Source organism: Actinia tenebrosa, unplaced genomic scaffold, assembly GCF_029948245.1.
Source record: "Actinia tenebrosa isolate PJP-AT-01 unplaced genomic scaffold, QUT_ActTen_1.0 PGA_scaffold14__42_contigs__length_11649687, whole genome shotgun sequence".
Taxonomy (NCBI): Eukaryota; Metazoa; Cnidaria; class Anthozoa; order Actiniaria; family Actiniidae; genus Actinia; species Actinia tenebrosa.
In genome coordinates, this window is record NW_028292574.1 from 6971690 (window position 1) to 6998882 (window position 27193).

General features: G+C 39.6%; 4 protein-coding genes across 4 annotated transcripts in view; all 4 read right to left on the bottom strand.

Annotated features, from left to right (window-relative positions):
* Positions 1 to 1133: 1133 nt before the first annotated feature.
* On the bottom strand, positions 1134 to 2165 carry LOC148911360 (receptor-type tyrosine-protein phosphatase gamma-like). The gene is made up of 4 exons (XM_089029356.1): positions 2117 to 2165; positions 1643 to 1793; positions 1402 to 1536; positions 1134 to 1159 (listed from the first exon to the last, which is right to left on the bottom strand). The coding sequence occupies exons 1-3, from the start codon at positions 2163 to 2165 to the stop codon at positions 1488 to 1490; spliced, it is 249 nt and encodes an 82-aa protein (XP_088885482.1). The 3' UTR covers positions 1134 to 1159; positions 1402 to 1487.
* Positions 2166 to 2237: 72 nt separating this feature from the next.
* Positions 2238 to 27193, bottom strand: part of LOC148911361 (uncharacterized) — a 33441-nt gene continuing 8485 nt past the window's right edge. The window contains exons 7-21 of the mRNA XM_089029467.1: positions 21172 to 21414; positions 20844 to 21035; positions 20447 to 20754; positions 19964 to 20108; positions 19206 to 19544; positions 17641 to 17907; positions 15740 to 16045; positions 5605 to 5755; positions 5269 to 5372; positions 4066 to 4241; positions 3654 to 3741; positions 3240 to 3316; positions 3115 to 3154; positions 2535 to 2632; positions 2238 to 2348 (exon numbers count right to left, since the gene is read on the bottom strand). Of these exons, the coding sequence (XP_088885593.1) occupies positions 2238 to 2348; positions 2535 to 2632; positions 3115 to 3154; positions 3240 to 3316; positions 3654 to 3741; positions 4066 to 4241; positions 5269 to 5372; positions 5605 to 5755; positions 15740 to 16045; positions 17641 to 17907; positions 19206 to 19544; positions 19964 to 20108; positions 20447 to 20754; positions 20844 to 21035; positions 21172 to 21414 (2645 nt within the window). The remainder of the gene's footprint in view (positions 2349 to 2534; positions 2633 to 3114; positions 3155 to 3239; positions 3317 to 3653; positions 3742 to 4065; positions 4242 to 5268; positions 5373 to 5604; positions 5756 to 15739; positions 16046 to 17640; positions 17908 to 19205; positions 19545 to 19963; positions 20109 to 20446; positions 20755 to 20843; positions 21036 to 21171; positions 21415 to 27193) is intronic.
* Positions 10322 to 11997, bottom strand: LOC148911362 (uncharacterized). The gene is made up of 2 exons (XM_089029468.1): positions 11391 to 11997; positions 10322 to 11289 (listed from the first exon to the last, which is right to left on the bottom strand). Exons 1-2 carry the CDS (start codon positions 11622 to 11624, stop codon positions 11068 to 11070), a joined length of 456 nt encoding a protein of 151 aa, XP_088885594.1. The 5' UTR covers positions 11625 to 11997; the 3' UTR covers positions 10322 to 11067.
* LOC116304293 (uncharacterized) lies at positions 12614 to 15724 on the bottom strand. Its single transcript, XM_031714001.2, has 6 exons — positions 14465 to 15724; positions 14325 to 14390; positions 14191 to 14253; positions 13806 to 14118; positions 13008 to 13718; positions 12614 to 12748 (listed from the first exon to the last, which is right to left on the bottom strand). Exons 1-5 carry the CDS (start codon positions 14528 to 14530, stop codon positions 13045 to 13047), a joined length of 1182 nt encoding a protein of 393 aa, XP_031569861.2. The 5' UTR covers positions 14531 to 15724; the 3' UTR covers positions 12614 to 12748; positions 13008 to 13044.

Sequence of the window (27193 nt, forward strand, 5' to 3'; positions counted from 1 at the left end):
AATGCACGATGTTTGGAACCTGTTTTTTCCATTTTTTGCAAGGTTTTTGTTTTCACAGCTGTGATTTCATCGTCTTGGACAGGAGGGCATACATGGTGAAAGATGCTGCGTGTGGAAATACATTGTGCATTGAAAAGATCAAAATTATGACATTTACGACATTCTTGAATTTTAGTCACTTGATTAAATTTGATACTAGAGGGGCCGGGCAGATAAATAAGCTTCTGGGCCGCACTCTGAGAGGAACGGGATATCATGGCCATTAGAAGCACAAGTGGAGTGGCGACCTGGGGGTTCGAGTTCCGCAGGGCTCAGTGTCGTAATGTGAATAGAGTTGCTTGTTAATTCTCTCTTCGAGGGTTTGTCTCCGGGTACTTTTAATTTCCAATTGGAATTTCTGATCAGTGGACGATAACTACTCTGTGGGCATGCCACTACTAAACCCATGATCATTCTCACGCCACCAAAAACTACATGACCTTTTTTAAAAGCTACCGGTGCCTTTAAAAAAGTTCTTTGTGGTTTTCCATGTACATGATTCATGGTGGACACTAATTGGTAAGTCCTACTTTATCATCCAGTTTTCAATGAGGTATGACAGAGTAATGTCAAAAGTCCCTTTTACATTTCCCTGCGCCATCTTAAAAGGTACCGTGCTTTTACAGCGAAGAGAGACGAACGGTGAGCTTCAATGATAGAACATCTTTCTAACACCTTGGGACAATTATTCACATATCTCTATCATTGCAAGGCTCACCGTTCGTCTCTCCTCGATGAAAAGACACATCTACCTTCCAAGAAGGCGCCGGACGGAAACTTGTGAAGGGGGCTATTACCCGCTACTAAAACTGATCCTCATGCTCATGGGGGGAAAATTATTTGTTCCAGATAATATGGTTGGCATATAGAGCAAAAGCTCCTTCGTACAGTCGTATTCCTTTCTCTTCTACATAGAATCTTCTAACTTTAGTAAAAAAGCACAATGATAACAGAATTCAACGACTAACCTTAAATTCCAACTCATATCCAGAGAGGGTTTTCCTTTTGGTCAACCTCGGCAAGTTTGCACATCTGTTCTCCTCAGTTGCTGTGCTCGTATTCTGTGATTCCACATGTTAGGAACTCGAGGATCGCCCGTGTGCACGAAAAAGTATTGTTCCTGTTAAATGTGAAAGGAGTTCAACATAAATAGTATCCCACAACACTTCTGTTGCCGTTATAGACACTTTCACTTTGTTAATCATTATATATTACTCAGTTCATGAAGATTGTCTCGGCAGAAGTGTTCCTTCCTTACTGTCCACCCTCCCTACCTCTCTTTTTTGTTCCTTTCCTTTTTCCCCTTCCTTTCTTTAGGGTTTCAAAATAAAACATCCTGAATGCCTTGTACAAATAACTCACCGGTGTCTGCACCATATATGGTCTGTTTTCTCTCATCATTTTAAGGTAGTTGAAAATATCGATGGTTTTCTTTTCTTGTGCTTGTCTTAACATGGCGTCAACAGCAAGAAAGGCTCCTGTTCGCCAACACCGGCACTAGAAAATAATAAAAAAAACTTTACAGACAAGTAAAGTCTTATTGAAAATAGAAAGCCATGACCATGCTGCTTTGAGACTATCAGCCAGCGTATTCCATACATACCTGCAGTGAACAACCCAAGGAGATCCCATGGCTGTCTCTGATGCAAGACGCCTTCTGAAGGCCAATAACTGTGTTGCATATTGAGGAACACCTTTATCAGGCCAGGCAGTGAAATGATATTGGAAGACACAGCGTTGTTCATTTGTTTGGTCTGTGGTAAAAACATTTTATCAATAACTAATAATGATTGATAAATTGATAAAATGGCGAGAGCCGCTCCGGAGAGCCGCGTCTTTCTTCTTCATGTCTCACCACGTATCATTCACTGAAAAAATTTCTTTTTGGTAGTGAAACTATAGATGAAACTGGGAGGAAATCTCAAAGAAATAAAAGCTGAAAGCTAAAGATTATAGTTATTCATTATTCATGTATTCTACTAAGGATTACATCCAATCGGATGATCATAATACTTCGATAAACATTCATTCACCTGGATTCAGACCGTTCTATACAATATTTATTCATTTGTCTCACGATTGTGGCAGTAGGGTGGACGTTTAAAACGGCTACTGCTAGTATTCATCAGGCGATGGTGTAGACTGGAATGTATATTTAAGTTTCACGTCCTTTTGCAAGGAAAAAAATCTTACCTTTGTCAAGTAGAAAGAACGAATCGAGTAATCAGCAAACACTTCAGTCTTCTGCAGTTGAACCGATATGTCAAGGTACGTGTCACAATCGTCTGGCCAGTATTTTCACATTTGGTCTATAAAAAAAAGTTGCCGTTTTCTTAAATTAATCAATAAAGCTTGAGAAGCACTTATGGTGTGCGCATATACTGCTGAATGTACCGCTATTAGGTGGACACAATATTTGTTAGCATGTTATTAATGTGGCAACTATGTTTAACAATTCTGAAACTATCCTTTGCTTCATCATATCATCACTGTACCTTTTGTCCTTCTATAAGACCTGTTAACATGACGATCACCGATGTCTTTTCTTGCCAAATCATGCGCCAGAAATCTACAATAGTCTTTTGAACAGGACCTGGAATAAAGCATCGTCAGACAACAAATTTATGAATTCAGGAGTTGGTATTCAGATCAAATTGCTATTTGGGGTCCTTTGATTTGCGGGAGGAAAAAACTACCCGTAGAACCAGGAGAAACTCCTCGAACAAAGGAAGAGGCCTACCTAACAATTAACGCTAATTACATGCCTTTAATGCCAAAACCAGGAATGGAACTTGAGAACCAAAAAGATGGGAAGAAATTGCACTACTGAGCATTGCACCCCCCGGATTTACTAGCTTCTATTTTATCGCTACCCTTAAACAACCTTTGGGATAAACAAAGTAAAGACACAACTAACTTAGACATTGGATTTCAATTTAGCTTTTTAGGTTTTGCGGGGGGAGGAAATCCGGACAACCCGAAGAATAACCCTTCAAATCAAAGGAGGACCTAAGACACTAGCCAGATAATGTAGTGGCCATGAAGATTGTAATAGAGAAATCACTGATATGCTACCTTGAGAAGCGATGTAGGACATATTTCGTCCATCAAATCCCTGAATAAAAAAGGCCAAAACAATTAGATACAAAACAGTTACCATCCATGCAATGAAAGTATATAACTGAACATACAAGACTTACTCGGATGTAGCTGGCATTGATGTAATCCGAGTCTTCATCTTTCTTAACTTTCTCCAAAACGATTCTAGTGTGGTCGTCTAATGCATGACAATATAGTTATGAAATGACAAACTGATAACTATATCCTGCTAAAGGTTGATTGGCGAACAAGGGTGAGAAGACTAGGCGAGTACCATTTCCCCAGTCCTACAATCGGCCTGGAGCCGGTTGCACGAATGTTGGATAGACTATATTGGGTATATCTTGTATAAAATTTGTATAGGTTATATCTTCTAGATAAAAGGGATTTATCCAATGTATGTATACTAGTCCAAACGCTATTAGGCCCTCTTGCAACTGCCCCAAGGCAACTAGCGCAAAGTTTGAATTTCAGTTATGGCTTATTAAGAGAAATTGTATTAACATTTTACTCACATGGTACAATGTTGCCATATCGATTTTTAGTTTTGTTGACTAGTTTCCTGGCAACCAGAGAAGGAAACTGCTGACTATTTTCCATGTTCTAAAGAAGAAGAAGAAGAAAAAAAAGATTCAAGCTGCCTTGAATGTATGTGGAAAAAACAGTCCAGAAAACTATGCTGACATATTGGAAATTGTCTCATAGCCAATGAGAACCGCGCTGTTCTAGAGATGCAATCTAAATAGAACCAAAATAGTCGTAGTGTTTTTTCCATTTGAGACCACGTGGCATTTCCTTTAGATTGATTTTCCAGCGACAAATAAATCGCACTGAAGAGAAGGACACATGATCCCCGCGCAGAAATGGCGTAACAATAACTTGGGTATCTTTAAAAGGGTAATGAAATAGTTATTTCATACGGTTTACCTCAAATTCTTTTGTCAGCATCTCGTTTTCGTCCTTCCCAACTTTACGCATGTATTCTATAAACTGTGCGACAGGAACTGGGCCTTTTGTTTCTTCCCGATTCAGCAAGTTGCCATATATAGCACCAGATACTGTTGCTTCTTCAATATCGTTTTTGTCACTTTGGTTTTGTTCATCTAAAGAAAACAAATTCTTAGTAAAAGCAATGAGTTTTATTTGCAAAAATGTATTTGTCCTGCCCACTTGGAGTAGTTTTCGTATGACTGTGAAAAAGTCGGTGCCGTACGCGTGACTTGCCGCGACCGTGATTTTTTCTAGAATTTAACTGCGGAAATATTTTCTCGCGCAATGTGATTGGTTTGGCAGTGCCGTGAATAGGCTTGACCGTGTCCGCGTCTTATTCTTGCGCGTTTCGGGCATTTGATTGGATGGAGAGTAAATTGTCGTGCAATGTGATTGATCTGGTGTATGCCTTGCCTCAGTCACGGCCGTGTTCGTGCCTCGAGCTTTTCAGTCATACGAAAACTGCTCTAACGCGCAACTTCTCCTTGCGTCAATGCGGTGGGTAGGACCCTTGGACTCGCAATTAATTATGAGAATAATTTCTTATTCTGCGTCGGTTATCTCCTTTGCTTTGAGGTATTTTAATTAGGGTTTTCTGGGGGTTTTTTTTCCTTTTTCTTCTTTTCATAAAAAATCAACTGCAAAATTCTAATTTGATCATTGAACGAGGGCAAAAGTACTAACCGACACGACAATTTATTTTACTTATTTATTTCCTCAAACTGATTACCCCGGCAACTCTAGAAAGATCGTTTTCTTGTACACACAATTCCTTCCATCAAACTGAAAGCGGTCTTTCTTATCTTAACCTTATAGCGCAACGCTTAAAAGTATGACCACATTTAATGTTTTCGCATACTTCTATGCACGGGCATTTTCCTGCCAAAACGAGCATTTGCACACCTTATTTGGTAAAACCAGCCAGCTTCCTAACAAAATTTGTCGGTTTAACTTACAGAACCCGTGCATAGAAGTATGCAAATACATTAAATGTGGTCATACGTTTGCCCGTTGCGCTGTAAAAGGTCTATGATATAAAGATGTAAAGCTTGTATTTTTAAAATGGGAATTGCTATTAAGATAAAGCAAGGAAAAGATGACCAATCACGATAACTGATCTAATGTTTTTGTGTTCTATACCTCTTTCGTCATTGGCTTCCATCAAAGCTGATCCTTCAGCGTTAGGTTCTGAAGCACGAGATGCATAATGTACTCGCATTACCTTTTCTTCTTTCTTTTTATGTCTGTAAATGTAAAATAAATAGTCAGCTAACATTTGTGTTGATCAACAGAGTCATGCTTCCTCTTGCATATTCTAACTCCTACGAAACTTTTTTGCAGAAGGGTTTTCATGTTGGACCCCAAAGTCACTTAAATTTCAAGTGAATGACGTCGTCTGTTTTGACCAAATTCCAATCAACTTGCACAGAGGCATGGCAGATTTTACTGAAGCTACATATTTAACTACTGACTAACCTTTTTCTCACAACTATGATAACTATCATGACAATCATGATTAAGAAGAGAGCTGAGATTACGGCAGCAACGATTATGATCAGCAGAAATGACTCAGATGATGATGATGAATCGAGTGATAATCCGTCCTTCGATGTCGTCGTTTCCATCACTTGAATATAAAGAAAACAGTGAAGAAAAAGACATTAAAATAAATCTCAAAAAAAAAGTTTAAAGTGCAAAAGTAGTATAGGCCGCACCGCACGATCCGGATTTTCAGTGAGGATTTACTAATTTTGGGTGAGGATGGGTGAGGATGGCTGAGGAGCGGTGAGGATTTAATCATTTTCTAATACGTCATGCATTACCATAATAGCATCCTTCCTATTGTGTCAAAACACAATAAAATTCAATAGAATACAGGATTTTAATCGATCAGTAGAGATCAAATCTGTGATGCCATAGGTAGCTTTATTCAGCGAGTGTATTTTTAAGGAGGATTTAATTATTTTTACTACTTATTACCATAAAATGATGGGCAAGTGCTGAGCTATTATTTTCAAACCCTATACACTTATTTGTATTACTTTATACCATAAAATGGTGGGCAAAAGGACGAGCAGGGATGGGTACATTAATTATTCAATTACTTATTACCATAAAACGACGAGCACATCAATTGTTATTAAATCATTACCATAAAACGATATTTAAATATTTAAAATATTTAAACATCCAAAATTATAAATTCAATTTTCAAACATTAAGCAAATGAAATGTTCAGTACCACTTAAAAAAAGGAAACTTAAATGTTTCAGACTTTGAGCACTTCAGCAATGTAAAATAAAGGTTTTGTAATACTGCTCTATATCCACCCATCTAGCAGGCATGGAACTAATTTCAGTCTATTTTAGCTTTTAGATGTAATTACTCATGTGTAAAATTTCTAACAAAAATAAATGTTTTTTGAAACAATCTTATGTGTTGAGTAAATCTCGATACTTTGGGGTTTGTAAAAGCCTATCAGTATCTTCACGAACTGAGTCAATGTGATGATGCTGGGTTATTAGATAACATGTCATTACGGAAGTTCACAGGATCCTCATGTATCATCGCAGTCATTTATGTACAGTTGGAAAATACAGTGAGAAGGAACGGCTCGCAGAGTTTGAAGGAAAACTCCATATTTATCCCAATCCGTTAGATATGGAACAAGCCATGCAGATGTTGCTGGTTTACTGTAAACCGCCTTCGAACTGTAAACCGTAGAAAAGCTTTAGAAGACTTGATTCATCTTACTGCGTGGTTGGTCTACACGTTCTTAGAATTACATCCTTTTGGAGATGGGAATGGGAGAACCATTCGACTTATATACACTTACATCATGGAATCCTATGGGTTTCCTTTCCAAGTTTCTCCAATGCTGTGTGGCACGGAAGAAAACGAATGGTGTAGGATCCTACGGAATGTTCGACTCACGGGAAATCTAGAGGAACTAGAACTGCACATGTTTCATTCCTTACGTACATCTTGTAAAGAGTATGATGCCCTCAATAAAAAAAATTGAAATATTGGTTACATTATTCGTAGGTCTGAACCATATTCTAATATATGTATTGTGAGATTCTCGCAGTAACGGGAAACTAGACTAAGCACTAGATCTCACGGAATAAATTCTATTGTTCCCAACACAAAGAAAATAATTGGCCATGATTGAGAAACAATAAATACAACAGTTTGAAAATTATTCAAAAACTTTTAGCATTATTGACCAAGCTTTCATCTTTATTCATGTTGTCTTTGTTATTAGCTGAATCATGATCCGGTTTCGCTAAAAAGTCATATACAGCATAAAATTATAGAATTTAAAAAGTCACATAGAAAAAAGTCCTTCCAGGTTATCGTATATACAACACAATGGAAATAGCTGAGTTGATCAAAACGACAAATCAAATCGACCGACCTTCCCCTTAAGTTGTGAATAAATATTATTGCTAAAGCCTCACTAATAAAGTGCTCGATATTTTTATGCACTTCTGTGTGGAACACTAATACATGATCTAATTTAAAATATTTGATCTAATTAAATTTCAGATTCATTTGGCCAACATTTATAAAATATGAATTTAATTGATGAAAAATACTAGTTATCGGTAAAACGTTTGTTGTTATAGATCAGCTTTTCAATCGATGTTCTTAAATTTTGTATTTTTCCTTCAATGATCATACCAATTCGAGGTCAAACTGTGCTTTAAAGTTAGTTTTTATCCATGCGGTGAACTTTATCTAGAGGATTTGCTAGTCGAGCGTGATTGATGCTTCCTGATCCACAAACAGGACATGCAGTTTCTAAGCATTTGAGTCATGTTTAATTGATCATTTATACTCGCAGTAAATGGAAGCTTTCTGATATGCTACATGGCCCGTTTTGGCCCGTTTTGGCCCGATGTGACTTTTTGTGGCCTCATAAGGCCCGATGGCCTGTTTGTTTGCAGATGCTTTTTCCTTACACAAGCATATCCAAACTTGTTGGATTCTTCCAGTCTCAGGGCCATGCTGAGCCGCTAAGTGTGGAGCTTTCGCCTGAAAGCTTGCATCAGTTTATACTTAGAGAGTGTGCTTACAACCAGATGACCATGTACACTCAAGAATCATAACGTTTTTCAACAATGGTGATAAGGTGTGTGTGTGGAAAAAAAAAACCTGTTCGGGATCAATGCACGAAATAGAAAACCGTATATATATCGTCTAAATCAGCTCGCCACACAGTTTACCACTTTTGCTCCAATACTTTCAGGTCAATGTATAGTTCAGTGACCTTCATTTTCGCGTACTTTAATAGCAACGTTTTGAGCGAAAACGAGCGTGGTGACCTATTATTATCTTTTGTCAAATAAATATTTACAGCAATTGTTATCACATAGCTGAATTAAAACGAATATTTTCTATCTTCCGATTTTAAGACATTATCCTGTAAAGGCAACGATATGATGCATGTCCTATAGGAGTGTACACACTGATGAATCATCGCTATTTTTTTAAGAAAGCTTCTTTTCTGATCAGGTTCTAGCATTTGAGAATCTACAATTCAAAGGTAGCAATGACATCTCGCGAGTTATGAATTTTCCTCCCTCCATTTTATACTTTGAATAGCACTGGTCTCACACGCCACGTACCCAAAACGCCAAAATTTGACGAAATTTTCACACTCGTTGGATCGGAAATGACCTCATCATGCTGTCTCATTTCATACACACGAGGTTGCAACCACTTCTAGCAGAATGGCGTCTTACTATCTGTTCAGTATTTTACTCTCTTATTCTTGGCTTTATTCAAGTGCTAGCTACCCGTGTGGTGAATGTCAATGTTTTACTCTCCCAGATTATGCGATCATGGATTGTTCTAACCTACATTTAACAAAGATTGATCTAAATATTGAACAGGCTATGAAGTATCACAGCGTCCTACTTGATGGAAACAAATTGAACTGCTTAGAAGTAAAACAAATAATGAACCGAACCGAACCTCACCTACGTTGCTAAACCTCAAGAAAAACCCTACGTTGGACTGCAATTGCATTCGCAGTATAAGAACAGTTAAGTTCATAATCTCTGACTGTGAACGATTATCTCCGACTCCAAGTACATCGTCTCTTTTTACGTCTGAATCATCATCTTTAACGTCTAACACCAAATCCCCGAATAGTGCTGCTACACTTTTGGTTACGTCTACCTCCTACCTCTCCCAACACATTTCCAAATACACTCTTGGTTGGATTGTTGGTTCTTCCCTTTTAGTTCCACTAACATTCATAGCAATCTTGGTACTTTACAAACCGAAGCACTTGAGAAGAAGAGTTCCTCAAGATTTCGAACTTCAAAGTTTACAAGAAATACTAGAACAAGAAGAAGATGATGAGGTAGTAGTTTTACCAATGTTTAATGAATTATAAATTCTCCTACAGTTCAACTTAAGCAAAAGAATAGATGACGATTACAACTTTCATTAAATACTATAATATCAGTGAGTCAGTTGTAAACTAAATATCATACTCAGTGATCAGCTCGGTAATGATTTATGACCTAAAAAGTTACAAAAAATATTTGATTAGTGTTGAGTACAACGCTTATGAAATAAAAGAGCTTTTGTAACATTAGTTTCACAACTGGTAAACGTCTGTCCCGTTTCAAGGATCTTGTACTCGTAGTAGCAGGCATAGTAAAGTAGTTATACGGTAATTTTACTACTGTAGAACCAACATCATTCTCGGAGAAGAAACACTGACATTCGTTTCGTGAAGACTTCAAGAACGTTTCCCAATTGAGAGAGACGTGTTCACTACCAAACAGAAACATCAATTCTATAACCGTCTATTTTATCTTTTTCGGGGGGATAAGCCAAGTCTCCTGACACTTCGGTGTATTGTAGTCTTGAACAACTTTACTTGTTTGCAATTTCGCTTCTTGTAAGTGTGGTTTTCTTTCCTCCCTTGACAAATTATGAACTTGAGCCAAATGATTCTATAACTTCACCAAACACTTCGATCCACATTTACTTATCGGACAATTCCTACTCTGACGCTTGGACATGTTGACTGAACGAAAGTTTAGGCACAACTAAACTCTACCAAAATAAAACTCGTATTTGACTTTAAAACGAGGGACAAGAGGTAAGAAAGGGAAAAAAGGGACATTGAGAGAGACGTGTGTTCACTTCCGAACTCTATTTATTGGAAATTTGTACATTTACTATTTACAATATTTATATAAACATTACTTATTAAAATATACGTTCTTCATAATGTTATTTACAAAATTTAACGGTCTTAAGTTATACATATCTTATTCGATTCCAAACATAGAATAAGAAATACTATATACATTACATTTATTTTCAAAGATTTTTGACTGAAAAACGAGGGACAAGAGGGAAGAAAGGGAAAAAAGGGACTTTCAAAGAGGTGTGTTCACCCTCTATTTATACATTTGTGTTTGAAAAATAAACTAAATATCTAATGGTAGAGTGGTAACACCATCCCCCAACACTTTACGTTTGGGGTAAAAATAGGAAAAGCCGTCCCGTACTTGTTTATAAGTATACATTTTGTTCTTCACGACCCTAAAACCCTTGTTGATTCCCTAACTGCTTCGCTTGGTTAACAATACATTTAAATACTTTCCCTTGTTAATTTCATTCGTATTCTTGTTTATTCCTTTGAAACAAAACTTATTATGAGATCCAAAGCAATAATAAGTCTTGGAGCTTAAACTTATGATCCCATCCCCAGACCACTCTTCCTTAAATAAACCTGGAGTTCTTTTATCATACGCTTTGTTCTCTGGAGTATCGGTACGAGGGAACCAGTTATGTTTGTCGGATTCGAATTCCTCCCTCATTTCGGGTTTGACCAAACTTTCCACACTTTCACCAGAGATTGCAATATACGCAGAATCGGTGTCCATTCCACAATAAGCAAAATCAGATCTATTTAGCGTATTGGTAGACAAAGAACCCTATTTGCATGGGCAGATTTAAACTAATGCGCTTCTTCGCTGACTGGACTTCATACATGTTGTCATCAATGGCTTCCAGCTGACGGAAGAACGAGCTGTTAACCAACTGCGACGTCTTAACCTCATCACAGAACTTGACTTCTCGGTGTCTTTCTTGGTCCGTGATCGTCTTGCCATAACTAGAATTGCCCACCTATATTAAGAAAGAAAAAAACAGACACTATTATTAGTACACAACATGTGCTTTACTCATCACAGCAATCTACATCTAATTTGTAGGTGAAAACAACGTACCAGCTTCATGGTATCGTCAATGATGGCTTTGTTGGGGTCTCTGTCACCAGCCCGTCTTGCGTTGGACACTGCTTCTCCAAACGGCTTGAAGCAAGGCTTAGGCGTATATTCCACGACCTGGTAGATACGCGTCACTTGTAAACCATGTTCCAGATAACAATTGATTAAGGGAGTGGCCAGTAAGATCTTTTCACCGAAGTAACTCCAAATCAAGCTATGGCGTGGTCGAGCCATAATTTCGTGATCCTCAGCAAAGCCTTATATGTACTCGCCGATATCTTCGCGACTGATCTCTGCATTCTTGAAGATTGGGCACATTTCACTGAACTTATCTTTCAGGTGGTCAGGAACTTCTATATCACACTCGATGACCCCAAACAACTGCTCACTTTGAATGGCTTGTATAATCTGGTCTTGGGTGAGGGTTCTGTAGTGGTCCATGGGTCTGAAGAACTTGGTTTCCACGAACTCTTTGACTGCAAGGTTAGTTTTCTTCATTCTTCGCCATTCACATTCCCACATCTCAATGACCGTATAGCCTTCATCACGAATATACTGGGTGTTCACACGAGTCTCGTACCTCAGCTCAGCCATAGGTTTCTTTCATCTCTCGTTTACTTCTTTCCCTTTCGTCAAGTGACAGTCATGGCCGTGCCAGAAACAACCTAGGAGGAATAACAATCAATATTTAAAAAAACTACAGAAAATGCAATGGACTTAGTTATTTGAACATCACAGGAAGCCCAATTTTATGAATACACAATTTGTTTTTCTTACCATGAAATTGAAAGACGGTTTGGCTGGGACCATGGAACCCATCCACAGGCAGTCTTCTGGCACCAATCCTTTTCTCTGTGTCATTGACTTGGTGTCGAATTTGAATACCACGTGTTTTGGCTTCCCACTCTAACCACTCCGTCGCCATCTTGACTGAACTTTCCTTCTTAAACCCTGTCTCTTCTCGTCTTCTCGTAAATGCCCCAGTTGGCATATTTTGCATGATGGCCCAGAGGTAGAGAGCATTGGCGTCATACCCCACGATCTTTTGACACACTTTGGCTTCTTTACCTTGACCTGTCATCTCCACTTCTCTGATCTTGGTCTTTTCCTTCTCGTGGTAGCGGTGGAAGATGATGCTTGGCCCACCCACCATATTCTTTTTGAACCGGCGGATTAAACGTGCAGCTATTTCAGGCTGGTCTTCGTCAGGAGTTTCTGGTTCTTCATCCGCTACTTCGCCATCAGGACGAGTGGGTTCCAGAGAATACACAGCGATGTTTACTTCAAACATTTTTTCCAACATTGGTAGATCTTCGAGCTCCACACCCATAAATTCACTATCTTTGGTTTGGGACTATCTACAAGAAATAACACGAAAATTAACTCTACACGTTTATAGATTTCATAACAAGCACGGGTGTTTCAATTATTGGTTTAAAGAAACCTCTTATTTTGTTAAAGAAAATGACTTAAATATTACAATGCTGTTTATGTGCAACCAACTGAAGCATGGTTTTTACTCTAAATTTGCATTTCACTTAATCATAAAACAAAAGGAACTAGTGGCGAAAACAATAGTTTAGTCATTTTGAGCTATCAAAGCAAATAAACACTGACCTATCAAAATAATGCTTGGTATCCCTCTTCAAATTCTTTAAATGACATCCGTTATGTACTGCCAGACACCGGAAAAAGCACAGATTATCTTGGTAGGGACGGCTAGTATTACTGTCGCACTCCAAGGCAACGAGGGCTTTATTGTTGAGGATGTATGATCTCGGAGTTTGTTAATGTAGAAGCATACATTGGTTACCCAGCTGACCACCCATTTGGAGTTGGGTCTTTTCTGTCGCACCCATTCTAGAATGTCCAGGTTTCGTAACTGCTCATGCACTTTCTCCAGGTCTGAGGAGTTGGATATGAGGAAGGGTTCCTCAAACAGTCTGCTGTTGTTATGTGAAGCATCGTAGAATTGAAGCTGTCCCGTCTCATTGTTACGGAGAATGAAACCCAAAGACAGGTTGAGTCTAAATACGGTAGATTGGTCTTGGAAGATACGTTCAATTTGACGGATGAGGTCTTCGGTATTGAGAGTATCGATCCTGAAATTATACCAATCCTGGACTTTGTTTCTTCGACTAAATCGAGTACGGATCTGACGCCAGTGCCTTTTGTAGATTTCTCGGGTTGATTGGTCTACATCTAAAAGTGTGGATGGCATGCTGAACGGGTCAGGTTGCCAACTAGAACCAGCAGAATTAGCAGGGGTTTCTTGGGGATCAGAACGGTCTTTTTTCTGGGTCGGTTTTGATTTCTTAGATGGTGGTTCTGTAAATAAAATAGAACGTTAGATTTCTGTTGAATATGAACATTTCTTGATATTATTGATGTTCATAATACTTGTTTTAAGCTTACCTTGGTGATCATTAAGAGCTGTTTTGCGCTTTTGTCCATGAGCCGACTTTATGTGGACCCGAAAGGGAGCAGCATTCCTGAATTCTTCACCACAGGTACCACACTTGTACTCTCGCTCTACCGCTCGCTTTTCGTGGGCTTTTTCATGGCGTTTCAAATCAGAAGCTCTTCGAAACTTCTTAGCACAACGATGACAAACAAAAGGTTTATCTCCTTGGACATGGAGCTTTTGGTGCCGCTTCAAAGCATCTAACCGTGAAAACGTTTTCTTGCAAGTTTCGCACTGATATCGGGTGCGTTTAGCTGGTGGTTCCTGTAGATGAGAAAGAAGCATGACTATCAGACAATAGAATACGGCTTATTTTGACTACTTTAAATAACTTACCATATCATCACCCATTCCGATCTGACCATTCGACGACTCTTCACTCAAGTGATTGTCAATAGTCTGAAAGTAAGAAAGAATATACGTTAGTTTCTTTAAATTACAAAGAACTGGGTTGTAGAACACTGACTTACCGGCAAATCAGCCCATTCCGAGTCAGAAATAGGCTCGAAAATTTCCTCTGGTATCGACAAACATTCCTGTAGAAGATAGAAAACACTGGTTTATAAATAACTTTACGAGGTAAAAAATATAAAGATCATGAATCACTTACCAAGATTTCTTCCACCTGAGATTCAGGGAGAGAATCGAAAGGTTTCTTGGTGTTAAATGAGTCCATAATTTAAGGGTGCTTGGTGTAAAGTTACTCGTGTAGTTTACTCGAAGGTACTTCCAACACTATGATAGAGAAACGCTTTCCGCAAAGAGTATATAAAGGTTTGACGTAAATTTATTGGATTCGTTGATCAATAGACCCGTTTCGAATTCCAAATTACCGCTGTGTTTCTTGATTACAGACTCATTTGCACAGGGTTAGCCTCGAGTTTGTGCAGAATATTCACGTATTCCAGTCATGGTCCGTCAAGTTTCAAAGTGTTTGTATTGTTGAAGTTGTGCATTCTTTACTTTACCGTTGGTATTTATGAATATTTAGACACTGATACGAGGCTAACCCTGCGCAAATGAGTCTGTAATCAAAAAACACAGCGGTAATTTGGAATTCGAAAGTGGTCTATTGTCGAGTTCAGTTGTTTGATTGTTCTTATTGTGTGATACACAATAGCTTTGCCTGGACTTGCCCGAACCTGCCTCAAAGATAATAGCTCACCACTTGTTCGTCATTTTATGGTCATAAGTAATTGAATAATTAATGTGCCCGTCCCTGCCCGTCTCTTTGCCCGTCATTTTATGGTAATAAGTAATAAAAATAATTAAATCCACCGCATATGATACACACAATGCGTGACGTATTAGAACATAATTAAATCCTCCGCAAATATACTCGAATCCACCGCAAAATTAGTAAATCCACCGCAAAAATACGGATCGTGCGGTCCCTAACATACTACTTGCAAAAATTGTATAATTCGGAAACATTCATTAATGGTAAGGAAAGTTTGCAAGTTGCCGTGATACGACCCTTACTTTTTGAACATCTATGGAAAGGATAGGGAAAAAGAATGAGAAAAAAACTGGAGTAGATTAGCGCAGAGGGTTTTGCTTGCGCAACTGCACTTAAATCCTGTGTGTATAAGAATTAAAAGAACTTTGCATTGCAATCGTTTATCCTGTACGCAAATCGTATCGATCCAGTCAATGCAGGACCAATTACTAGTACAAATAAGATATTAGGCAGCCTGCACTTTCAGATAATCAGTAGTGGCGCAGAGAATAAACAGTTCTGTTCAAGAGGTTCAGCAAATAGCTGTTAAAACTGTGCCGTGAGCATGTTTGGTATAAGTTCGTCGTAATTTTTCAAGATGAAAAAGCATTTGATGGAAAATAATTACTATGTACCGATAGTAAACGGTAATTATTATGATCTTACCTTCATTTATAGTTATGGGTTTACTAGATGGGCCTGGGCCAGCCACGGTGTACCCTCGAATACTGACGTTATACGTCACATTTAGTGACAGGGCGTCCAATGTATGAGGGGGTTTGGTAGCATTCGCTGCAGTCGAAGGGGGTACTACAGATCGACGTTTGCGTCCATAATTCACAGGTTTCCAGTTGATCTCGTAGGTCAATATTTTACCATTAGCATGTTCTTCTGGTATTTCATCCCAGAATATATGAAACGTGCCGTCTTCCCTCTTGGTAGCTTTAACATTTTGGGGGGCAGCCGATGGCTCTGTAGAATCGGTTTAGTTATTTTAAAGTTGGGGTAGTGGTAGTGGTGGTGGTCGAATCTTTATCATTTCTGGTCTCATTAACATTTTTTTCTCTAGATGACATTTATGTTGAGACGATTTGAACTTATAAGCGCATGGAACAATATAGAACACTATAGAATAAATTATTCCATCATTCTTCAATACAGGAAGTTAAAACGTTGCCTCGCGATACAATACGTTTGTGACCCATAAAAAGATTTAAAAAAGTTATCTTTAAAACGCAAATTTACTAGGAAGTTTCAGATATAGATCTGCAATAACACCAGAGGCCGCGATCTGCTGCGCCCTCCACTCGTTAAGGCAATTAGACAAGTTAAATGAATTCAAAACGAAAATCAAAAACGTTATCTTCAAAATTAGTTAATTAATTAATTAAATAATTGCGCGTGGGGTGGGCCGGGAGGGGGGAGGGGAGGGGTATGAATTGGAATACGGGGGGAGGACTGGGGGGGGGGTGGGACACGAGGGGAAAACGTTTGCGCATGCGTGCACTTCAGCACGTTTTCTAAGAATTTTGAAGAGTTTTTCATATCAAACTTTCCACATAGAAAAGTTGTCCTTCCGCTCGAGACGTTTCTTTTACCATATAAGGAATGTACTTACCATATTTGGAAATTGGAATATAATTTTCTTCACTAAATAGGCGAATTTCTGGCTCAAAACTGCTCAAATTTACAGTAAATCGAGTGAAAACATCACTAACTAGACAGCCATCTTGGTTTTGGCCGAAAAAGGACTGGAAATGTGTAGGGGAGGGGAGCGTGGTTTGTCACCACAGGAAGCCCGCGAACGACAATAATTGTTTGATATGGTGAGAAAATAAATGTTTGTTTTCTCCAAGTAAACGAAAAATTTCGCGAGTATACTTTTGTCAGACTAAGATACTGTATTAAATAACACAATATGAAAGAATTAGCCTTAAGTTTCAAGCATGTACACTAAGTTTTGTCATTTTGTGAAGTCCAATTTATCAGGCATGTTTGAAAGTCAAATTTACTTGTGTTTTGACTAATTTGCATACGGATTCAGAACATGCGCAGACGTTTTTCACTCGTGTCGGGGGTGGGAGGGCTTTTATAGAAATTTAGCCCTTATAAAATATGGTTTAAATAAGGGAATGAATTTATCATTCTTAATCTATGTGTCAAGTCCATGTTATGTCTATTATAATTATGCTACTGTAAATTTACTGTTATGTTATATCAGGACTCTATTTAAACTAATCTTTCTAAACTACATGTGCCTATTTAAATATTGACTTAAATAAAATAAAATCTAAAAAAATTTAGAATGTGCGATGAATAATGCATGGGAGTCAAATACCTTTCGAATAGGTTTGCAAAGTGGCATTATCTTATGCTATCTCTACCAAAATATTGCTTTTTTCTCACTCATTTGACTTTTATCATCTCATGAGAAAAGTGAGACCATTGATGATAATACACTAGCTATAGAAAGTGTGCAAGGGATTCTGGTAGTGGTAGTATCTGACTATGCATGATGAATGTGGTCCTATTTAGCTGCATGCAACATAATAAGCTGAATTACCAACCTGCTTGTTTAGTTGTAAATACCAGCTTGCTCCATTCACTGTCCCCAATTCTACTTGACGCCTTTACTCTAACTGTATAGTTAGTGTAAGGTTTTAAGTCTGTAAGGTTATAAGCACTTAGATTTGTGTTGAATTTTTGCTTCCCATCAACTTCGATTGAGTATTTTGTGATGTTTCCTTGATCTGCTGTTCTATTTGGCTGCATTATTATTATAAGGGCTGATCGTGAAGAGTTCTGTATTTCGATGATAGGTGGGTTGGGTACTCCTGCATATATATAAAAGAATGAATAAATACATCTTCTTAAGCATTACTCTTTAAAAAAAAAAAACAAGAAAAAAATATTTTATTTTCAAATTTGCCTCAATTTTATCTAGAACTAAAACAGTGGCAGAACGTGATCAGACAGATCCAGGATAATCGATTTTATGAATTCTTATCGAAAAAAAAGTTTTATGAGCAATGTGTAGTTTCAAAAATTATCCATACCCCCCTCACGGAGGAATTTTTTTAAGACACCCCCTACCCCCCAGAAATTCCAATTTTCTTCCATACAAACTCTGTAATTTTTGTTCTTTCTCTGACCCCCCTACTCTTCGGAAATTCCAAATTCCTCTGTGGGGTGGGGATGGATGATTTCTGGAACTACACAATGTATGATAATACTCGTGTTCTGGTATTGTGGCCCGTCAAGTTCATTAAATTTAGATGCGCACGCAACCTTGAGAAAACGGTCTGTTGACATTGCTCATTCTCTTTTCATCGACTCAAAAAGACGTTGTTCATAGAAAAGTAACAAATCATTCACCATCCATCAGCAGCGAAGCTGGGGGTGCCCTAGCCCTAAGGAGGTGTGGTACTCAGCACCTCCACTTTTTGATTTGAGGATAAACTTAGTCTTCGCATTCCATAGACGAAAGTTATGTAATTAGGCATACATGAACAACGTAAAATACAAAAACATAGTAAAAAGTTCAAAGAAGTGAATGACCTATGATTAGTCGATTTTGAGTCTTTCGTCCAAAAATTTAATATACTGTTTACCAGATGAAAAGGATATTAATGTTTTTTCAGGCGAATCTGTACCCATCCTTGATAGTTCAAGTGTTACTAATAATATATAAATTTAGAGGCACTACCTAAAAGCGGAGCTCACAATGGCTGACTTTGCAGCTAATTCGAGTTGGATTGAAAAAAAAAAAATTAATCTTTTTTGAGTTGGATTGGAAAAAAAAAAAAAAATCTTTTTTGAATTTTTTTTAGTTGTTTCATTGCAAAATCCTTAAAATATTAGCTAACTTTTATCTAAGATGAGATGGCTGCCATTTTTTCCCTCGATTTGCATCAAATTTTCCTCAAAATTTTTCGTCACAATTATCTGTCATCTTATTGGCTAAAATATATTGTTTATTATCCAATCAAAAGTGAAAATTCCGTTTGTAATTTGCACTGTGTCACACTTTTCTGCACTGAATTACACTTTTTTTTGCACTGCATTACGTTTGAAGAACACTGCTCTAAGCCAATCAGAATTGAGTATCTTTTTCATGTATGTTATTACGTACCTAATAGCACTGTGACCTTTCCCCTGCTTAGGTATTTTCTGTAGGAGCCATAATCAACATAACACAGGTACTCTAAACTGCTGCAACGTCTTCTCTGTGAGTTCACCTCTCCACAAGAATATTTGTCATAAACATCCTCAGCTGATGTGTAGTTTACACGTAGTGTTGATATAAGTATTGATCCTGTTCTTACTGTACCGTTAGAGTAACTTGTAATGTCTGTATCGTTGTGGTACCAATTGATGCTCAGTCCACGATCTGTTCTGCACGTCAAGTCTACATGTAATTCATTACTTGGATCAAGCTTTCTTTCGCCGATAAGGTGGGGCCTTGGTGGGACTATAATAAACAACAAATTGGCTCTTATTTTGTATGCTAATAAAAACTTATAAAAAGGAAAATTTAAACTGCATAGTTTGAAGCAGCTCAGTCTTGTCTGTATATGTAATAATGATTTAAATCAAAATTATTTTGACGACTGATTAGAATGTCATTTGATACTGAAAGATGAAAAAAATCTTTCAACAAAGTTTTGTTAGTTGTAAGAGAAAAACTTTCAGATTTTGTGGATACTCTGAAACAGCCAGGGCACAGCTAACTAGGTCTACTCTGGTTCCTTACCACACGTCAGATAACCTAGTAAGGAAAGCTAGTAAGATCGCTTTATAGACTGCCTTAAAATTCCCCCTTGGTCCGGTATTTGACGACATTATTAAGCAGGTCAATAAGAAGACACATACGCGTACTGATAGTTATACCTGGTTTTTTGATTCCATAAAGCTCTACTCTGAGTGCATAAGCTATATTTTTCTTGAGAGGATAGAACCGTATTTTCCTGGCAGTTAGAGGAATGGAGAAGTGATGCTTGATGATACTTGATTTGTCTCGGTTACCAGTGAATATCTTAGAATAAAAAATCGTTGAACGCAATTGTTAACTTATACTCTGGATTACAAGTACGAGTATTACTCCCCCAGATACATGCGTTCATATATTTGTATTTCTTTTTCATCCGAATAAATCCCACGCCCAGGAATACAAGTCCCCTTGCCAAAGCGTTCGTCCTCCTTGCCAAACACTCACACATACTACATTCACTACTTCCTACTTCAGGGAGGAAAAAGTCGTCTGGACAGGAGAAACAACTCCTAGAAAGGAAGACCTAAGAAACTCCCTCATAAGTTGGTCTTAAAAGTTGAGTTTAATTACTTATTTGCAAAATAATCGCAAATGAAACAAACCTGTTCATTGTTCGAAGATATGTTTTTTACAAAATGCCATTTGTCATTATATAAGTTCCAACTTATATTGAACTTTCTTGTCCTCTCGTGACCGTTTGGGTCACCTTGTGTAGCCACAGCACACACGTAGTAAATCTCTCTAAGGTCTATTTGTAACCATGGGTTGGTATCATCGTCACGTGGTCTCCATGAACTGTTACCAAGGAGCCTGGCTTTGGCTGCAGACCTCGTGTCGCTATAATTAGTACTTGCCGTTAATCTATCGTTTGGTATCTCTCTGCCTATCGCTTTTCTTGTACAGACTAAGGCTATGAATAAAGAATTTAAATTTAAATTAAAATATATATGAAAGAAAGCGCTGTTACAAACAATGAAAATCTAAGTGGTTGTCGCTTACATTTAGCATACACTTCAACCTCACATAGACTAAGGGGTTTAATGTTCAATTTGGATGCAGGTTCTTTGAAGAATATTGATAAGTAACGTCCCCGCACGGCCGACTGACAGATGATCCAAACACCCTGGTCCAATAATTCTTGTAAAGGTAGACAACGTTCATTGTTTGATCCACCGTCTATCTTAGAATTCCCTATATAAAGAATGAACAAAAGTTTAGAAAAGTCTGCTAAATTAAAATTGAGTAAAGAAAGTATACGTAAATTGCGATCTTACAATAAATTTAAGATCGGTCGTTTATTCATTTAGAGAAGTGACACAACACGTACCAATTCGAACCTGAAGGTCATAGCGGTGACGTCTAAAGTAGGTGAAGACATGAATCTTGTATGCAGGTATGGTTTGCCCAAAATCAACCATCCACCATGGATTATGCTCATTGCGGTCAGTACTTGTACAATTCATATGGGAATCAGTAACAGAATTATAGCCATCAACGGCGGTTTCGGCCGAACCAAGAAAACCTTTATTTTGGCCTGATTGCGATGCAGATTTTTGAAAAGCAACATTTGCTGAATGATACAAAACAAATGATTACATATTTTGGCATAACTCACATTCTCGTACCCAGAAACTGTGTTTCTTCTGGCCTGCGGCGAAGAACGAGGGCTCTGGCATGCGTTCAAAGACTTTGATCGGCAGTAAACACAGAACTCTGTTTGAAAGCAGGTTTTTATTAATTATATTTAACTTCCGGTAAACTACGCGTGCGCCAAAAAATGGGTTATGCCAGAGCCCTCGTTTTTCGCCGCAGGCCAGAAGAAACGCAAGCTCCGGGTACGAGATTGCATAACTCATGGCCAGAAATTCCGAATGGAGGTCCTGCGCACTAGCTTCACTAGACCTTTAAAGACAAGGTTATGAATAAATAAGGTTTTGTAGATTTTTCTCGTTGCTTAAGAGGCTGTCTCCGTAAAAACCAGCAGCAGTAAGGGGGACTCGCGGTCACCCCTCGGAATTACACGGATATTCCCCGTGCTCACGTAACGGCGTCCGAGTCGGGTATTACCCGCGCGCTGATTCCCTTACTGCTGATGGGTACCGTAAATGGAGGTTAAGATATTTTGTTGGATATACGATGCATGAATGTAAAAAGTTCACCAATGACTTCTGTATAATTTGCCTAAGATCCAAAGTTAACATACCCAAGCCCAAGGGTTTCTGGTGTTGTGGTAAGAAAATGCAAATAGAAGACGACACGTCAGCGCAGTGTTACGAATGTGGTAAGAATATTCGTAATGCCGTACCAAATGCTACCAGAGAGCAGTATTACGCCAATGGAGGTCGTAAGAAAACGCCATATAAGAGAATAAAATACTTCAGGGACTGGATGAGTCATATCCAAGGTTTACATCCGATATATTTAAGCGACGAAGTAAAGAAGAAAATCATAGACCATTTAGAAGAGCCAACCCCACAAAGTCTACGGAAAACGTTGAAAAAATTAAAGCTAGGGAAATATTACAAAGCTATTCCCTATCTTTTGTCTGAAATTACCGGTAAGTCTATTCCTGAGGTTTCTGATATGAGCAGAGCCGAGTGGATGTTTTGTCGGCTGGATAAGGATATTCCTTATTATCCTGACGTAATTTACAAAATATTTTACAAAATAGACCCCAACCACCCCCTGTTAGGATGGATTCCGAGAAAATAAAAATGCAAAACTGGCGTTTATTTTGCCAGAAACCCCACTGGGGAATGCATCGCGCAGAACACCAAGCTATCCCCAGTGGGGTTTTTTGCATTTTGGGCTTACGGGGCTTATTTCATCCCGCGCCAGAGGCCCTCTAGTACATACACATATGTCTTTCTTACGACCCACCAGAGGGTGAACTCCGGACAGCGTCCCGAGACACCCCCTGACTTTTCCAATCGCGAAACCCCCCATCGCGGGGTTGAATCGCACTTTCTACCCCTCCCCCCACGGTTGCTGTGAGTGGGGGAGGCTTTTTTTTCACTCACAGCAACCGGTCCAAATGCATCTACAGCGAGGCTCGAACTCGGGGCTTTAGGCCTCCCCAGCTCCAAAGTCCACGATCACAAGCGAACGCCAGACACATCTGGACGCTTATGTATGTGAAAATTATTATATTTAATCTGCATATTTTCCAGACTGACGTTCGATATGTAAATAGAATCCCGTCACGCTCTTTTCGAAGCAGATGTTTACTGAGCAAGCTTTCTTTGAAGCTCTTCTTTTGCCTCCTGGTAGATCTTTTTGCGAGATTCCTCGGAAAGATCTTTTACGACTGTTTTTTTATTTCTTATGTCCGTCTTTAATTTCTCGTACTTGTCTTCTTCGGCCAGAATAAGCGAGAATTCTACGTCGTCTATCTTTCTGTCACGCAAAGCCTTTGAGACAAGATCGGTAATTGTATTTACTTTAGCCCTTGACAGAGCTATTGTCGTGTCATGCTTGGATATTTTGCTTGACAACTGTTTCATAATACCCGTAGCAACAGCAGAAATAATACCACAGGCTACCCCAACGCCGGCCAAAGGAACTCCAACGATTATTCCCGGTCCGGTAAGCGAAGTAGCAACGCCGGAGCCCGTTAACACAACAGAAATGGATCCTGAAGTTATCGCAATCTTATGTAGCGTACTCCGGGCTCTGACGTACTTTTTTCGGACTTTTTCGTAGTGTTTTGCCTGCCCTTCCAAGTAAGCCAGGATTAAATTTGCTTTGTTGAGCCTAAAGTTTTCCGCGTTTAATTCGTTAGGTTCCTTAGGAAGTTCAGGATAAAGTGGAGGTGCTGATGGTATAACATCCATTATATATACTAATGTACGACGCTTTTGGGAATGATATTGAGGAGCAGCCACATCACGACAACTGGAGGGCCTTTAGGAAGATGTTTCCGCATGCAGACCCTAGTAAGTTCGAAAGGAGACCCGATGGGATTTATTACCAAGGCTCCAGGATGTACAGCAATGAGGACTTAAAGCCAAAGCCGGTACCCAAGCCTACGCCGGTGCATCAGGAAGCTCCGCCTAATTTTCCAAGGAATCTATTAATGACCAAGGAAGATTATCCATTTTACGACGCTGAAGGTGGTGTAAACAACTTCGAAAAATTGGTAACGCACCTGAAGATTTCAGTGGGTAAACAATCATCTAACATAGTAGTAAGAAATATCTATAAGAATACGATGTTTAGTAGAGTGTACAGAATCCCATTTTCCCGGCAACCACTTTCGGCTACCTTTTTTTGTGTTCCAAAAGATGTGCATTGCTGTCCCAAAAGATGTGCATTGCTGTCCCAAAAGATGTGCATTGCTGTCCCAAAAGATGTGCATTGCTGTCCCGAAAGATGTGCATTGCGTGTCCCATAGAAGAGTGTATGGATTGTCAGTGCCTCGACTACCTTTTCTCGCGTCCCAAAAGGTGTCGATCCGGATATCCCCCGTAGAATGTCGACAATAAGGTTAAATCTTTGTTAAGTATGTGTGGAAACTATTTCAAAGAGTGTCTTAGAATGTCGACAATAAGGTTAAATCTTTGTTAAGTATGTGTGGAAACTATTTCAAAGAGTGTCTTAGAATGTCGACAATAAGGTTAAATCTTTGTTAAGTATGTGTGGAAACTATTCCAAAGAGTGTCTATAGAAGGTAGAGGCGATTCGCCTCCCCTTCCAACTTGCGACCAACCAGGACCACATTCGTAGTAGTAGCCAAAAACCTTCTGCTCCTAGATATAGACATGGACTCCCAAAAGAGTATTTCGGTTACATTGCAAGAAATGGGCATACGTGCAAAGAGCAGAGTGTTGGCGCATTTGCTGCTGGACAATGCATGCGACGGGAACTTGCTGCCGGACATATCCAAATGCGACTACCTACGCAACAACGAAGGTACTACCAGTTTGCAGCCGCTGGAAGGATTGCCGCCATTCGTAGACGACATATTCGTATATGGTTTCGTTGCGGAAGAGAATTTGTATGGCAAGAAGCTGCTCTGCAGAAATGCAAAGACAATAGTTGCGCAGATATCTACGGCAGCAACAGTGGCATTTGGTGGGTTTCTGCCCACGAGTATCGTACATACCTGCAAGCAGGGAAAGATCGTAGAAAACATCGTAAAGATAGAAGAGCGCTCCAATGCCAAAGGCAAATGGTATGGAATACACAACACAGATCCTGCTGGATACTTCGTGGCCAAAGTAGACACTTCGGAGCTGCAAATAGAAGATGTCGGGGAAAACGTACGCAAATTCTCCATGGCTTTGTATGGGCAAGGATATGGCATCTACTCCGTGGACTACACACAGGATTTCTCCGGTACTTTGGACAGAGCTGCATTGGTGCGCAGACTGCGGCAAATGGGCTACAAAGAACAAGGAGAGGTTGGTTGGCGCAATGGTACCATTTTGGACAATACGCATGCCGTCGGGAACCATGTTTGTACTTGGATGGAAGACGGAAAGAGAACCAAAATATACAACAAGATAGTGTCGAACTTCGAGGCCGGAGAAGTGCAAAACCCAGTAGGAGCAAAGTTGGCAGAGTACGTGGATTGCCCCAACGACCATTTGCGTAGAACATTCCTACGCCCAGACGTGCAAAAAAGAGGATGCACCAGAGTGGAAATATCACTCTATGGCAAAGATTTCTCCAAAGAACACACCAATGCTATCGTGGAAACACTAGAACCTTTGCAGGACATATTCGTAGTACAGCCACCCAAAAACATGTGGTTGGCACTTGCCGAACATTTGGACAGGTGTTTGTGTATTTGCTGCGAGGAGACGAAAGAAATATTCCTAGCTTGGTACTGTAATTTGGAAACCAGACGCATAGCCGGAGTGCGAGTTCGTGGCAACGACAAATGGGAACGATGTGTACTTTGGACCATAGCAGAGTTTGGCCTGCGCAAATGCCCCATATTTCGCATAGATGTGCTTGGTATGGAACCTGTGGAAATAGCTCCGCTGCGCTGCTACACAAAAAACTCGCCTACGGTATTGGCGGAGTCCAAATTCCCCACCCGAGTGCATACAAATGCCCCTGCCATTGCCACAATGCTGCCTCCGACGGAACACGTAGAGTGGATATGGCGTACGAAGAAGGCGCAAAGAATAGGAGTAGAAAAGAGTCTCTTCGGAATACTGGAAGTACCTACGGACCGCAGGATCTCCTTCCTATCCAAAAGGAAACGACAACAAAGATTGGAAGACATACGAGACGATTTGGAAGGCGACGAGTGGGTAGAAGCCACGCAGAGATACCACGCGGAGCTGTCGGAACAAAAGCAAAACATCCTGCGGCAGAAGGAAGAGGACAGAAAAAGAATAGAAAAAGAATTGGAGAAATACAGGAAAACATTGGATAGGATTTCCAAAAGAACAGACAATCTGCGTAGATTGTTCTTTGGAAAAGAAAGCTCGTTTGGTCCAGAGACGCCCAGAGCCAAAGTGCATAGGATGGACCAAATACCCGCAGGAGACTACAAAATACTAGGATATGCGATCCCCAGAGACTTGGATGCTGGCTGGTCGGCAAGGGGGCACCGAGTAGTATTGCGGAGGAATAGAGAAACGTCTGTGGCATGGGCCACGGAAGCCCTATTGGAGGCATTTGCAGCTGGAAAGTTCGAAGCAAACGGCAACATACGCACTGCCATACCAGGAGAAGAAATATTGCTAGAGTGGAAAAATGGCATAGCAACTGTCTTCGTACCGGAAGGACCAGGCTTGGACACATACCACGAGTTGGCCAGAAAAATAGACCACAAAATGCCGCAGAATCCAGGAAAGCTACTGGAAGTTCCAGCGCCACCGAACAAAGAATGTACGCAGGCTTTGCGCATGCAGCCGGGCGAATACCAATGCTGGCGCTACGCAAAAGCCACATACAGAAAAAAAGAAAGGACAATACTGTTCCTTTCCGAGCTATGTTCGGAGTGCGTATTGGAGGGCTGCACGGTAGAACATGCAACCACTCCGGTCTGGGGACACTTCTTGGACGAGCAAAAGATAGACTGGACATCTCCAGCGCCTTTGTATTGCAAAATAGGCAGAGAAAAGACTACCAAAGCAAAGAAGAAAGACAGAATAGTGCACGTCTCCGCAAAGGGTGTCGATCTGGTAGACGCCCTTTCTACTCCATCTCCGGAATCTTAGAAGGCCTCTGTGGCCGTTCGTAGTAGACAACCTTTTCCACTGGTTGTTGCATGCGCGCCCAAAGCAATGCTCCAATGCCAAAGATGGCAAATACTATATTCCCGGCTATTTGCCAGTCTATCTTCGTGGATATTTCCTCCACTTCGTCCTCTAGGTTTTCCTCGCTGTAGT